The sequence below is a fragment of the Dromaius novaehollandiae genome, chromosome 1, assembly GCF_036370855.1.
Source record: "Dromaius novaehollandiae isolate bDroNov1 chromosome 1, bDroNov1.hap1, whole genome shotgun sequence".
NCBI lineage: Eukaryota > Metazoa > Chordata > Aves > Casuariiformes > Dromaiidae > Dromaius > Dromaius novaehollandiae.
Genome location: NC_088098.1, coordinates 149,318,836 through 149,333,229, shown reverse-complemented (window position 1 = coordinate 149,333,229; position 14,394 = coordinate 149,318,836). Strand labels below are relative to the sequence as shown.

The following is a 14,394-nucleotide window of genomic DNA, read 5'->3' as shown; positions in this document are numbered from 1 at the left end:
TGGGAAAGCATTTCTTCGTGGACTCCTGTGCTACAGTGTGAAGGAAATGGAAATCAGGCTCAGCTCACCATGGAGCTACCTGCACCCTTCTGTGTGGAAGGGAGTGAATCAGTGTGGAAGGGATGCTAATAAAACAGCTAATGAGGGAAAATTGGAGAAAAGGCCCCCCCCCTTTTCAGAGAGCCGATGGCACTCCCCTGTGCTTCCAGCTCTCACGGTTGTGTTCTCCACGCGGAATATTAAAGAGATCAGAAATATGCTTGATGATAATGCTCCTCTCTTTGGCACTATGCTTTGTGGCTTTGATAAGAGGCACGGACCAATATCTTCAGACATCTGGCTCCATGAATGATGAAAGCTGTATGGCAAAGCACGTGGTTAGATTTCTGATTTAACAGTTTACTCCTGACTGCTTGTGAGTAACAAGAGTGCTGTATGCAAAAATATGAGGCTTTATTTTAAATTGCCCTGATGGTTTGAGTAAGACAAACCTAATTCCTCATCTCACTTTATCCCTTTAACAGCACAGTAATTTCTTTTTTTAATCTAGAGAAAGTTGGAGAAGGAGAAGGTCCTGGTCATAAGTCAGTGTGACCACTCACATCCCATTGCTTTGTCTGATTGTTCAGAAGAGATGGAAAGGTGCTTGGACTACAAATACTGGCTCTCCCAGGCCAGCCATGCCCCTCCAGACAGACACAGCAACCTCTTCATTTCCAAGCCACGCTCCAGTTCCCCTCCGTTCTGCATCTGTAATGAGCTGTGATATGGTCAGTGCTAACATCAGGCAACTTGTAGGGTTTTGAAAAAAAATTGCCCTGGGTCCAACCTGGCACATTCTTCACGGGGGAGAGGGGATCACACGAGTGCTGTGACTCAGAGCTACAAACCTGGAGGGGCTGAGTGGTGCAGAACCACCCTCCCTGGGCCTCTTCTTCTCTCTGCTTGAGCTCCCAGGACCATAGAGGACAATCTGTCTCACGGTCTTTGGGTTATTAAATGCACCATAGTGCATATGGAAGACAGCTAAGTAAAAGTAAAATCCGTTCCCTGCATATAAGAAGGTGCTCTAATCTTCTACTTTTGTCTGAATTGTGCAAAAAAACCTGGATCAGTGAATATGAATATTGAAGACTTCACCAGGAAAGAGTAATGTTTTTTGCCCAATTAAAAAGAGGGCAAGTGAGAATATCATGTCTCTTGATACTTGTAATAACAATAATAGCTTTCAGACATGTGACATGATTCTGAACTGAAAGGCCAGTTAATTGCAAAGAGAATTTCCTTTCCCGTTAATCAAAGTCAATGCAGAACCAATGGAAGAAACACACTGATATTAAAACTGGCCTACCTATATGTTTATATGATACCAGGAACAGAGAGTCCTGGTTTTGGGACCTGTCACTGCTGTGTCATATTATTAGCACTGCATATGCAGCAGCTTAGGTGACAAAGTTTCTAATTTGGCTTCATGGATACCTTAATTGCCTAAACCTACAATCCCAAATTGTTTTAATTTGTGAGCTGCATTTCACAGACGCTGATTACAGGCGAGCTTCTGTTTCTGTACAAGTCAGGAGCAAAATCCCCACTAACTTCAGCGAGTCCCAGGTTTTTATACTGTGCTTAAAATGTTCTTTGGGACATTCATTTCTGTGATGGAGCTTGCCTTCTAAAAAAATCTTGCTGGTACAATATTCACAGTGGGTCCCCAATGCAGCATTTCTAGCAAGGGTCATTTAACTTGATATTCCTAGTTAAATTACAGGAACATAGCTGTAATCATCCTGCTTTTAGAAAACTTCCATAAAACTGGATGATTTCTCCATTTGTCATTAAATGAAACTTGAGATGTACCAAATTGCATTTGCTATTATTTACAAGGTGCAGCAGGCATAAAGGGTAGTACAAAGCAGATATTGTACTTAGTGAGTTCTAGCTCAGTGGAGGAAGTGTATCAAAGACACAGGAATAGCAGGTTCAGTCAGCTTGACCCTAATAGCTTAAGCTGGTCCAGGGGAGGACAAACTCAGACAGGGGTGTTGGCCTTCCAGGTGTACACAAATCAACACTAGTAGAGTTTTTTTTTTTTTTTTTTTTTTTTTTTTTTTGGTAATATGACAAGGAAAGTCATCTCTTGTGCTCTTTATCCAAGCTGGGGCTGGGTCAGGAAGCAGGGAGTGAATGGAAGAGATGAGCCCTTGGGGAGAGCCTGGAGGAGGGTGGGCAGGAGAAGCACAGGGCTGCTGGCCAAGGAAGAGCTGGACAGATGTGACAGTGAGGACTGGCAATTCATGTCTGAAGCAAGCACTGAAGCTAATGAACTAGAGCGACATGATCATTGCCGAATCAAAACTTGAACACTTTGCTATTACCGCTGCTCAGTCTGAAGACTCGGTAGATGAAGTAGTGAAGTACTACTGTGAACAACCTAATTTCTTCCCACCATGGTTGAGAAATTTCTTCCTCTTCTTCTTCCAGAGGCCTCTCAATCTTTCTCAATGTAGGATACTCAAGAGGCTAACAGAGGCCAAAATCCTCATTCAGATAAGTTAGTTTTCTCATGTGCAGATTTTGTGGACTCTGCACCTACATTGAAGTTACCAACTCTATTAAATGCCAAGTGAGAAGATGCTTCACTCTGCCCCTTCCAACACCACCTCACCTGTACGCTGGAGTCCTGGACCAAGCAGAGTTGCTCCTGTATTTTCTGGAGTTCCTCTTGCTGCCACCGAATGTTGGCCTGCAGGATCCGGGTTCTTTGTTCGAGCTGATCCTTGATGGTCTGGAACATACTAAACTGTGCTGAGAACTTACAAAAAGGAAAAAAAAATCAGTCGTTATGATATGAATAGACCTCAATACTATGTTAATATATAAGAAGTTATGGGTCCCTTGATTGTAAAACACAGTCAAATAAATAAAGTATGTGTTTATAATACTTTTATACTAATATCTAGGCAGAGATAAATCTGTCCTATTTTCAATTTTACCTGCATATATTAAATTGCCTCAGTTACAGTGATCTGCTCACAACTGACCCTGTTCTGTTAGTGAAACATCATGGCGATATTTGAGAGTATGCTACTTTAAAATATTATCAAGTGCATATTAATCAGACAACAAAGGAGTGCATTATTATTACTAGCCTGTAGTTAGGAGCCTTTAGCATGACATAACCCTATATTCCAAAGAGTTTTACTAACACTTCCCTTTTCCTACACAGAAATAGCAGTCCTGCGACGATTTATTCTGCTGATTACTTATCTTATCATCATGCAATGGTTGACAGCAGTAAATATTTTCTAGATTTCTACAGCTAAGTAGTAGTGAAGCTACAAGCAATACTCATTAAGTTATTTTTATACATGACTTAAAACAAATGGTGAAGCTCAGTAGCAAAAAGGTTATTCTAAATAATTATATAAAATGGAGATCACTGATGAGAGTCAGGAAGAAAGTGAAACAGCCAATAGTAGCAATGCCTAGCACAAAAGGGAATCTCATCCAATAAGCACCGAGAAGACTAGTACGGTAATAAATTCCTGGTTTCATTTGGTGTTTTAAGGTATGATTTAAAGTTCACCAAAGTTAATTAATACTTTAATTGGCTTTGGAGTAGCTGCTTTGCATGAGTTTCCATTCTAAAAGTAAGAAACACACTTTGGAAAAATCCTACAGCGCAACTCTTTGAAAGATCTGTAAGCTTTCCTGTTATCAATCAGGCCATCCCACATCTCTCTGAAAACATGCTGTGCAACGAGTGTCCAGGTGAAAAATCAAAAATCTTGCAGTGACTGGAAAATGGTGTGTTGTTCCTGTGGCTCTTTTAGTGGCCTTGTGCTAGTGGGCAAAAATGGTGCAAGTTGCTGGAGCCTTCCTGCTTAATGGAGCCCTTGCTTACGCCATTTCTGGCTTTCACTTTCTTTGAATAGGAAACCAAAAAGGGCAGCAAGGAGGGAATTAAGGAGTGCTCTGGTGCTAGCAACGTTGTACAGTTTAATGGATTTCAGGGCACTTGGAGAAATCTAAATGTGACAGGTCAGATTTGTCTCCGCTAACTGCTTTGCTGTGAAACAGGTACACGGGTGAAACAACCGTCGCGTTCCCTCCAGCAAACAGCTGAAACCTCCATGTTACTGTCCTTCAGCTGAGAAAGGAAGAGAACTTTAGAGGATTTTATATATATATATATATATATATATATATTTATGCAGGTGGAAGGCATCTCTCCAGCCATGTCCAGGAGGCGGCTGCCCGGCACGGTTGCCTGCAGTTTCCTCCTTCGGCAAGACCGAGGGGAGTCTACTCGCCAGCCTGGTTCGCAGCCGGAGGGCAGCTGAGGTGGCACGTTGGCTTGCTGGGAGAGGCCTGGGGAGCCCACTCCGATGGCAGAGGTGCCTGCGAGCGCTTCTGCAGCTCACGTGAGCCAAGCTGCCCCAGGGGTTAATGTGGGGGCTTTGCCTTGGCCGCTGCCGTCTGCCCTGCTCTTGCCCTTGAACAGCAACATTGGCATCTGCAAACTGGGATCTGCAACGTCACCTCCAACCTATCTGCCTCTCCTGGAGCGGAAAAATGGTGTCAAACCTCCTGAAGGGAAGTTTGTGCTGTTTCTAATTGGTGTTAAAGGGGAGAAGTCAGAGCTAGTGCTACCCCTTATTTTATTCCACACAGAAAGTATTAACCTGGCTAATGGACGAGGGGAAACTTCTGGTGTTTGGGAACAAAGATAAGTGACTGCAAGGGGCACTCGGGTGTCCGTGCTCTCGTCTGGCTCAGAGCTGCTGAAGGCTCCTGGACACCCTGGGTTTAGCAGTGGTGTTGCGCCATGGAGCAACAGCTTGATTAGATCAGACACAGCTAATTCCTGCTTTAACATGGGTCTATATGGAAGGATTTTTAAAAAAATCTACATCTGGGAACCTAATTCTTTCTATATTAATTCTGTTACTGAGGACTTCTCTTAACTCTTTAAAGGGGTCTTTATCAGAAAGGAAGAAAAAACAGTCTTAGGCAAAAGTTTCATTTTAACTACCTGGCCTGCCAATGGTAAATTTATCATTGAGACAGTCCAGGTGTGTGAACTCCTTTAAGACACTTTGGGAGAGAAACTTGATTTTCTTCAAATAAGAAATATAAAGAATTTTAGAAGAAGTAATTTTATATTCATTTCATACTTCAATAAGAAACAATCTCTATGTCCAAGCATTACTTTTAGATTTGAATGTGCTTTGCAAAGTTGCACACAAAAAAACACTGCTTTTGATTTTAAATTATTATTCTATGTTATTCTTTTCAGGACATTCTCATATGTGACATACATTTCTAGTATTTTCTTTTTATTTTCTTCTCCATGTGCTTCTGGTATTAACAACAACAACAACAATTAGCTGGCCTACTAGAATGAGAGCCATTAAGGGAGAAGACAAGAAGCTTTCTCCTTTTCTTTCTTCCCTTTCCCACTCTAAAAACAAAATTAGGTGGTAACCCTAGCAGTGACCTGTCTGCTAAAAAGCTTCCATTGTTTCCCCTACAGTGAGACACTAACAGCAATTGACCTGCACCAGAGAGTATTTATATCAAGATCATTAACTGCTCAACTAATTAGGGAAGAAATCTGTAATTGTGTAATAAATTAAAGCGCTTAACTCAAATTGTTCCACAGAAAACACTACATGGCTTTAACTCTGTCGTTAGGGTCGGCTAAAGGTACTATTCATCTTGCTTGGGTATTTGCAAACTTCCTCCCGTCCTCAGAAAAGGGAGCGTTGTAGGTATAGCAGCTTTGCAGACACAGCCAAACATGCAAGGCAAAGATCTGCGGAATAGCCGTAATTGCAGCGCATCACCGGTTTGATCAAGGTTTACACACAAATAGCAATAATTTTAGTCTGATTTCTTAGAACAAAAGGGAGGCCTTTGCGATCTTGCGGGCAGGTGCTCTCACGCGGGTGGCCGCAGTTCGTCTGGCTGAGTGCCCTCGGCGGGCATGCTCCCCTCGCCGGCTGCACAGGCAGCCCCGGGCTGCCAGACTGGGGCATGGGGCGGCTGAAGCAAGGGGAGCTGCAGCCCTCGCGGCCGCCACGACGTGCCCCAGCTGGCTTGGAGCCCACTCGCCCATTGCAAACATGTTGAACAGAAAGGAAGCCTCAATGACGTTATGTTCCTGTGAGCGCCACGAAATAGGCAGCTGGGTAAAGGAAAGAGACCCTATTTATTTTTTAGCATGGTTTTGTAAAGAAATGAAGCTTTAATTTCCTCCTGCCTTCCAACTTCTAATCCCGTTGGCTGAGACTTGAGACATGCAACGGAGTCGCGAGAGTCCTGAAAATGTCAAGCTGATGTAATTTTCATGAAAGCTGTAACTGAGCAAAGCCATGAATAGCCTCAGCTGTAGCTGAGGGACCCACTGGTTCCCCTCCTGACGGAAAGGCTGGGACCACGCACTGGCCTTGCAAGGCACTGGGGGTCCAGCCACAAGACGCAGTCCCTGGGAAACCAGGTTTCATTAGTTTTGCTGCTCACCGCATCCCTTCTGCCTTCTGAATAACACCTGCACGTTCCCAAGCAGAATTATTAGCACTAATTTTTATTCAGCCATCGACATCCGCTGTGTTGTAGGGGATTTTAAGTTATTACAATGAGCAAGACAAACAAACAAACATTTTAATGAGGAGCGCTTGGTTTAAAGTAAACCATTTACATTCAAGCGGCACCCAGCACTGTGCTGTAGGGCTCCTTTCAGGCAAATCGGCAAGTCGGAATCTAAAACTGTATTTAGGTGGCGACAAAAACCAGACAGCATTTGCTTGAAATAAAACTAATCAAAGTTCAAGCAGATGGCGCCTGAGGCGGGAGCTAGCTGTTTGCTGCAGATGCAGTTGTGGCTGCTTGAAACATCCTTCCCATGCTGCTGCCCCTTGGCTGGATGTTTGGGCTCCTGCAGACGAGCCCTTGCAAGGAGTCCCAGAAAAGTGCCTTGGCCCTGCATGCATGCACTCAGAAAACTTTGTTTTAGCAGCTTCCACCACTAAACTTCAGTACAGGGTGAGCAGCAAGAAGCCGTTGGATAGCAACTTCTGAAACTGTTCCTTCTAGATCTACAGCAAAGTGACTGACCTCAGCCCAAGTGCCATTTCCACTGGGGTCCATGGCATGATTTTGTTAGCACAAAAGGATCTTTGGTCTAAATTGCATTTGTATGTAGGGGAAAAGGTGATCCAGTGTCATAAGTTTTGTGGCCTGTAGCAGAGGTGCAACTTTCTTTGAAACTGTGACACGGTAAAATGATACGGGAATAATTCAGTAGTGATCCTGGCGTATTTGTGGTAGAGGAGTAGATGTTCTACGACATCTTGTTCTGCTGCTAAACTGCTGAGAAATAATCAACTAGCAAATTGAGGAAATGGTAACAGTGGAAAGTATGCCGTGATTTCTATACTATACCTGTATTTCATCACTCGTTCACTGAGTGCTGTAGGCACATAGGATGAATCTTTTTCTTGTCTTGCTAAATAATGGATTATGTTGCTGTAGGCTGGCATGTTTATTATTTTAACATGGCAAGTACAGAAAGAAATTAATAGTTTATGAAAAATCACCCGAATCTGTGGAGAATTACTACCTTTTCCAGGAGTGTCTTGTATGAAGTGCGAGCTGTAGCAACCTGAGCTGATCCTGTGGTGCTATTTTCACAAATATTTCACAAATATTGCTTTGCAATAAGGGAAGCGTCTGCCTGAGCTTCTCTAGGGGCACTGCTGTGATTGACTGAGCCTTGCTGCCACTCAAAAAGGTGATCAGCAGAGGACTGCTTATTTAGACAGACTCAATTCTTCCCTCTTCATTTCCCCAAAATTTAGCTAGTCCAAAGAGACTGAGCTGCTGGCTGTGCCCCTGAAAAATACTCTGATTTGGCTGAGAAGCAATGGACCAGGAATACCAGTAAGACTGTTAAACTGGGTTTTCAGTAAACAACCAAAAAGCATCTCTCCAGAATGAGTTTTGATAGAGAAGAAAGGGAAGTAGAAAACAGTCGAGCAAAACATGCACAGGTTTATATAAATAAACTAATTGATGTTTTGAAATGTGTTAATGAATAGCAGAGAAGAATATCTGCAAAAGAAAATGAATGCTCAGAGCAGATAATTGATACTCTGTTTCTTCATTGCAGGCCGGTGTGGAGTCGTGAAAAGAATGCTAAACATAAAAGATAAATGAGAATGTGTTATTTTAAAGCTGGGATCCTCCAGACTTTATATGTTTTATATGCTACAGGAAGAAACTCTGGGATCCTGCAAGGGAGTATAGAGTACAAATGGTAGAAGCCACCAAGGTCCAGGCCTTAGTCACTTCCGAAATTATAGGGTGGCAGGACATCATCACAGCATGGTCACAGGACAGAAACAGTGTGATGGGAACATGCTACTCAAGTCTGCTCCTTCAAAACCCACTGCCAGTGAAATACAGAGATGGCTTTTCGAGCCACCACCTGCTTTCAAGATGTGGGTTAATAGACTCCAGCATAGGACTTTGCCTCTAGCAGCATCCTCGTTGTTACTGGAGATCTCTCAAAATGGGTCTTGTTGACCTTTAAAATGTCAAAACCTTTACTGCAGGTTAGTTCTGCATCGGCACAGCCAAACAGGGGTTTTTAGGAGGATTAATTATCTGTCTTTGTTTTTGTCTTTTAATTCTCATCAGGACCTTGATTTTGAAGGGACTTGATTCTGAAGAGGCAGGGTCAAAAACTGTTTTTCTATCTCATTGTTTTTTGTCCTCCTATGACATAGACGTGGGTGTGCACTTGGACATACATGCACCTGTGCTTTTGCTGTGAGTGTCTGTATATAAATATATGTTTAAACACACAAGCTTACAAATCAGATGACGCTCCCATAATATTTTGAGAGTTTGAGAGCTGGTGGATTTGGGGGTTTTAACTGCTATAGAAATATCCTAAAAGCCCTGGACTCTGTCCATTTATTCAGTAGATGAAGGGAGAAAATATCAGGAGATAGATAAGTGACCTATTCCATTTCCAAGTCCCCAACTAACCTGTGCCAGAGGTGCAGGCTGATTTGGCAAAGTTGCTTGGGGCAGCAACTGCTGTGGGAGAAGCTCACATGAAGGCTGAGAAGGCAAAGAAGCCTAGGTTAAAAACAAAACAAAATAAAACAAAACACAATTTTTAAGTTTGGCCCCTTTAAATTTTAGATTTCTTCTAATGCCATGGCCTTTGCGTAAGTCTTTTTTACTTGCTAAGCTGCATATGTGGCACGTGCTTCAAACTTTCTGCCTATTTCTATGACTGTATGTAAAGTTACCTGAAGAGCAGTAGGCTGACTGAGTCTATGCACGGACAAATCCTGCTGCGTGCTAGGAGTTCTTTGCAAGGGAGCGTTGGGCTCTGCAATCAGCTTTGTCGGTGTAGCTGTAAAGAAAGTATCAGTGAGTTCTCACAAACTGAAAAATCATGATCATTTTAAGTCAGAGTTAGAACAAGACACATCTGAAAGTGATGTGTGGTCTGGCTAAATTCCAGCTGGAGTCAAGGCTTTTCCTGTTGACTTCAACAGCAGTAAAATCAAACTGAGAAGGAGAGTCTGGGCAAAGATGAAAGTCAGTGAGATAGATTATGAGTCTGTGCACCAATGAACAGAGCAAAAGGACCCCAAATCAGTTCTAAAACAGCTGGAACTCTATACAAAGCTAGCTCATCAGCTTTTCTTCCAGACCAGAGAGCATGAAAAGTGCATAAGGTGTGCCCAAGTCATGGCTGGAGCATTCTGAGTCCTGGCCAAAAGAGTACCACCCACAGGCTGTTAGAGCTCGTGTAAGTCAGGATGGGCCTTGCACTGCTCATACTGAGACAAAAGTCTTCATTTTCATAACAAATCTAAACAGCAGGTGTCATGGCTAGTCCCACTACCCAATTTCCAGTGTATGGATGTTTGCACTAGAACCTTCCCTCATGTACGTTATAATTTCAGATTATGCACTTCATTGTGAGTGACAAACACCTATTATTGAGATCTCATAAATAACTGTTAAATTAGCAGCTGTGGTACATAGGCACACATTCTGTAACTTGGCTAAATTTAGAATAATGCAGTAACCCAGAAATGCCACTCACATGCAGGGTCTGACTTCGGTGTGTGGGAGGATTTTGGGGAACTCCTGGACGATACTGAGGGTGTCCGACTAGCACTGAGGATTGAGGCACCAATATCGAGTGCATTAAAGTGCTGTTCAGGATCCAAGCTAGAGCCACTGTCCTAAAACGAAACAAAACAAAAAAGAAAAGAAAAGAAAGGAATAACTAAAACATCTGTCAGAGGAAAAACATTTTGTCGTGCATATGGTGATTCTTGCAGACCCACTTCTTTGGCTAGCCTAAAATGTCTCGTGCAGAGCTATTCCGCAGTAGGCCAGCAGAAGACCTAGGCCCAAATGTCAATGTCCTTTACAAATAGCATTTTACTGATTCATTTTCCAATGCACTTTTACTGAGGTGGAAGGAAGTAGCAAGCTGCTGCCATAGTCATTTTGTGCTTTGAAACGTACTGCTGAATCTTTCTTTTACATTCAGTTGGATGTGATGGTCACCACAACCTGTGAGAGACACTCAGCAATGCATTGAGGAGGAGCTTGTGTTCCCTTCCCTCAGCAGACCACCTACATGTTGCCAAGAAAGGATTGCCAGGACATGTCCAAATGAATCTCAAAACTAGTACTCTGTTGGGGGAACACGGAGATATCTCACATTGCCCCTGCCCATGTTCCACATATTTTATGGCTGTTACTGTTCTCCAGGTGTATCCTTTCATGAACTTATCCAATTCACTTGAAAATTATTCAAGCGAGCAATGAATTCTGAGGTTGAGGGAATCCACCCAGAAAGACAATGTTGAAGTCTTTGATGATAACATAGGAACGGGTTGTGATTGATGCATATATTCGCAAAAAACCTTATCTTGTTGTACCTTTAGTGCTGAGGACACAACCTCTGAGGACACTTCTTCCAAGCCCATCTCTTGTCTCCTCTCCACCCGAACATCTGCATAACTGGTTGTAAAATATAATTCTATGTTTCAACATTATATTGCTATATTTCATAAAATATACTTTAAGCAAATAAAGGCACAAATTACTATAACATTTTACAGGTTAAATGAACAACTGAAAAGCACTTAAGTCATATGCTACTGCACAACATTTGAGACACCATGTTTTAATTTTCAGTTGCTGCTCAGTTCCTATATTTGTGGAGTTAAGAGATGTATTAAAGAGCTGAGGTCAAATTCAGATCTCAAGATCACTTTAGAACTTCGTTAGAAAGCTTCCATACATCTCTTTTAAAAAGCAACACAAGAATTTCAGGAATTGAACAGTCAAGGCATCTGTTTATTCCCTGTTTTTACACAAAATGGAAAAATGCAGCAGTTAATCTGTCTCTACACTAATGGTTAATAATAGGTGAAGCTTAGAATGAATTAAGGCTTAGTCTGCTCATTTTTCTATAGTAAACTTACTTTTTTCACAGAATTCAGACTTAATTTTTGTTACATAAAAGACACATTAATGTTTCTAAGAGAAATGCTGGCAATAATTAGAATGACCTTATCTTACTGTCCTTTACGTCCCTGCTGTTTGCTACGACTACAATGGTGGCAAATACGGCTGCTTTCCATACCTTACTACCATGTGTGTGCACACAATGAACTCCGGCTTGGAGTTCCACTGGTGGTACGTGATGTAGTAATGGGTCTGTAGCCAGATCCACTGTTGTCCTTTGGTCAAAAACCGGTAGCAGCAAGACTTCCCCTTGCCAAACTGCATCACTGTCATCAGAAAAGATACACAGCTTGTAGCACAATGTAAAAACGACATGAAATGCAAAAAGCGAGACAAAAATATCTATGGCCCAGGTCCTAATCCCTATTGATTTCCAAGGGAGATAGGAGCCTAAACACTTTTGAGTGTGTGGGCCTGTGACTCTAATGATGAAGCAAATATCATAAAGATCAGTAGGTATCTTTTTCTGACACTTTAAACAGTAAATTCTTAAAGAGTACAAATACAATTACCCTTAACTTTGGATACTAACACATTAATATCACCTACAGCTTAAGCATAAATCTTTCCCTGGTTTATGGGCTGATCACCTACTACCTGATTAAGTAGCTGGGGTTAATTTCTAAGAGTGATCATCTTAGGTTCTATACCAGAAAAACACAGGATAAAAATGTTTGAAAAGATGAATAGTCTGTGCAGATGGATTTCAGTGACTGTGAAGAAAGAAGTGAGTATGCAGGGATAACATCGTGCTAAGATAAAAATCAGTTGGAACGCAAAGAAAATTCCCAGTCTGACAAGAATTCAAAGCACAGTAAGCAGCAATGTATCTAAAGGTTTTAAAGATTCATGGACCAAATTCATCCCTGCTTTTTTTCCAGTGATTTCAAGGGGTTCTCACACATACCCTTATTTAGCCTTTTTATATTTTAAAGTCAACACATAAAAACTAATTTTGTCTGTATATTTTCAGGCCACACAGAGACAGTAAGATGGAGACATACCAATCCATTCTGTAAGCAAATATTTGAAAAGAATTGTCTCATTTTCTTTGCTTAATGAAAGATTTTTTCAATTAAATCTTAATAGACTATATTTAAATAAACACAGGTAATCCTAAATACACAGTGAACAACATTAGGATAAATAATCTGAAAGAATTTAAAAAACATGATCTCCTCTGGGATTGCTTGAGCTCTTCTGTATCTTTTTTACTAATTGAGTGGAGGTCAAATCTGGCAGGTCTTATCCATTCAGTGAGTCTCACTGCCTACTTATGGGAATACGGAAGGTAAAATTGGTCTTCTTGCAGCTAAAGAAGTCTGGCCCAGACTACTCAGCTACAGTGCGCGCAGTCTGCTGTAACGCCACCAAGACGCACAGCCGTGTGACACAGGTCAGAACCTCACCTTCCAAGTTTAAACCTATTTTAATTGAAACACCATTTTATTGAAAAGAGTTGTCCCGGTTAATTCACAGCAGCTTGGGCTATGTAATACTTACAGTGTTCATGGCACCTTGCTAGCAGCTCTAGGTCATCTATATGATAATAGTCATAGCCAGAAGTACCCAGCACTTCAAAAGGCAAGTATCCTATAATCGGTGGTGCCCTGCATTTAGGCACAACATAAGTGAATTGGTACAACCACGAAACAAACAGCAGTTCCATGCATTGCCGCGGATATCCAGAAGCCGAAATCCTGCTCTCACTTGCACGTGTCCAGTCCCCCACCAGGGGACCGGATCCTGACTCCCCTGGGTGCCCAGCTGCCCCGCTGGGCAGCTGCCTTGCAGCTGGGGCCGGCACATGCACAGCGGTGCTAGTGAGCTGCTGAGCTGCTCTCCTCCTCCCCAGGGCAAGGCTTATGAGCCCCTCTTCTTTTCAGGGAAGACGTAGTTGTGGAAAGCAGCTCAGTTTCTAAAGGAGCCTTGCACAAGAACCTGCTTTAAGGGAGTCATTCCCTGTTTGTTCCTACGGCAGCGGCTCTGCTGCAGTTCCCGCATGTCCTGCACATGAAAAAAAGTGTGTCCAGGTGATAAGAAGCCACTGTCTGTTGAGGCTAGAGCAGTGGGAAGGGAGCTCATTTGTGCCATATCTCTCTGGGTCTCTGCAGAGCTGGACCGTGCAGTGCTTACGCAGTTGCCTTGAACCTTTGCCAGCATAGTTGCCTCAGGCCAGCACAGACTTTCCCTCCATAACTCAGTGAAAACTGCACACATAATCAGTGGCTGGGTTTCGGAAGAATAATTTCCACCACTGTGTAACAACTAGACATTGTCTGTCATGTTACAGGCTTTGGTCCATTGATATTCTTAAAATAAACAAGAACAGGCTAATCAAAAGTTCTGTCTGAGAAACAGAGTGGCTTTGTTTTTAGAGTCTAATAAAAATAAATGAAAGGTAAAATACTAAAGATCAGCTTTTGTAGGAATTTTAGTGGTAGCCCTCCTCTTCATGTGACTTAGATGTGAGGCATAATGCTATTTGAGAGAATTGCACTTATGAAAATAGCAGTAAACAAGCACAAAACACTATCAAGAGTACTTTTCTTGTCACCAACCTGTGATCCAGGAATAAAAATTTCCATTCCAGACTGTGCCTTGAAGTGAATTCCTCTAAAGGTTCTTCAACTATGCACATCTCCTGTATGGCGAAGGAAACCTACTTAGTGAGAGTTGCAGCTTCACCTCCCTGCTTCATGCAGCTTTTGTTAGCTATAAATACATGGTACATAAGAAGATAAACCAGAAAATTCATACATCCCCTGCTAATGCCAAAGAGCAATTTATGGTATTAAGCAATGCCCACATTTTTGC

At 42.2% G+C, this 14,394-nt stretch overlaps 1 protein-coding gene across 4 annotated transcripts in view; it reads right to left on the bottom strand.

Annotated features, from left to right (window-relative positions):
* Positions 1–14,394, bottom strand: part of NPAS2 (neuronal PAS domain protein 2) — a 105,399-nt gene that overhangs the window by 9,415 nt on the left and 81,590 nt on the right. For 3 of the 4 annotated variants that reach the window (XM_064502501.1, XM_064502486.1, XM_064502496.1), the window contains 8 exons: positions 14,139–14,221; positions 13,081–13,187; positions 11,696–11,843; positions 10,986–11,067; positions 10,136–10,277; positions 9,327–9,433; positions 9,058–9,150; positions 2,666–2,812 (listed from right to left, as the gene is read on the bottom strand). In XM_064502501.1, coding sequence (XP_064358571.1) covers positions 2,666–2,812; positions 9,058–9,150; positions 9,327–9,433; positions 10,136–10,277; positions 10,986–11,067; positions 11,696–11,843; positions 13,081–13,187; positions 14,139–14,221 — 909 coding nt within the window. The remainder of the gene's footprint in view (positions 1–2,665; positions 2,813–9,057; positions 9,151–9,326; positions 9,434–10,135; positions 10,278–10,985; positions 11,068–11,695; positions 11,844–13,080; positions 13,188–14,138; positions 14,222–14,394) is intronic. The other variant, XM_064502494.1, reaches the window with a different exon arrangement.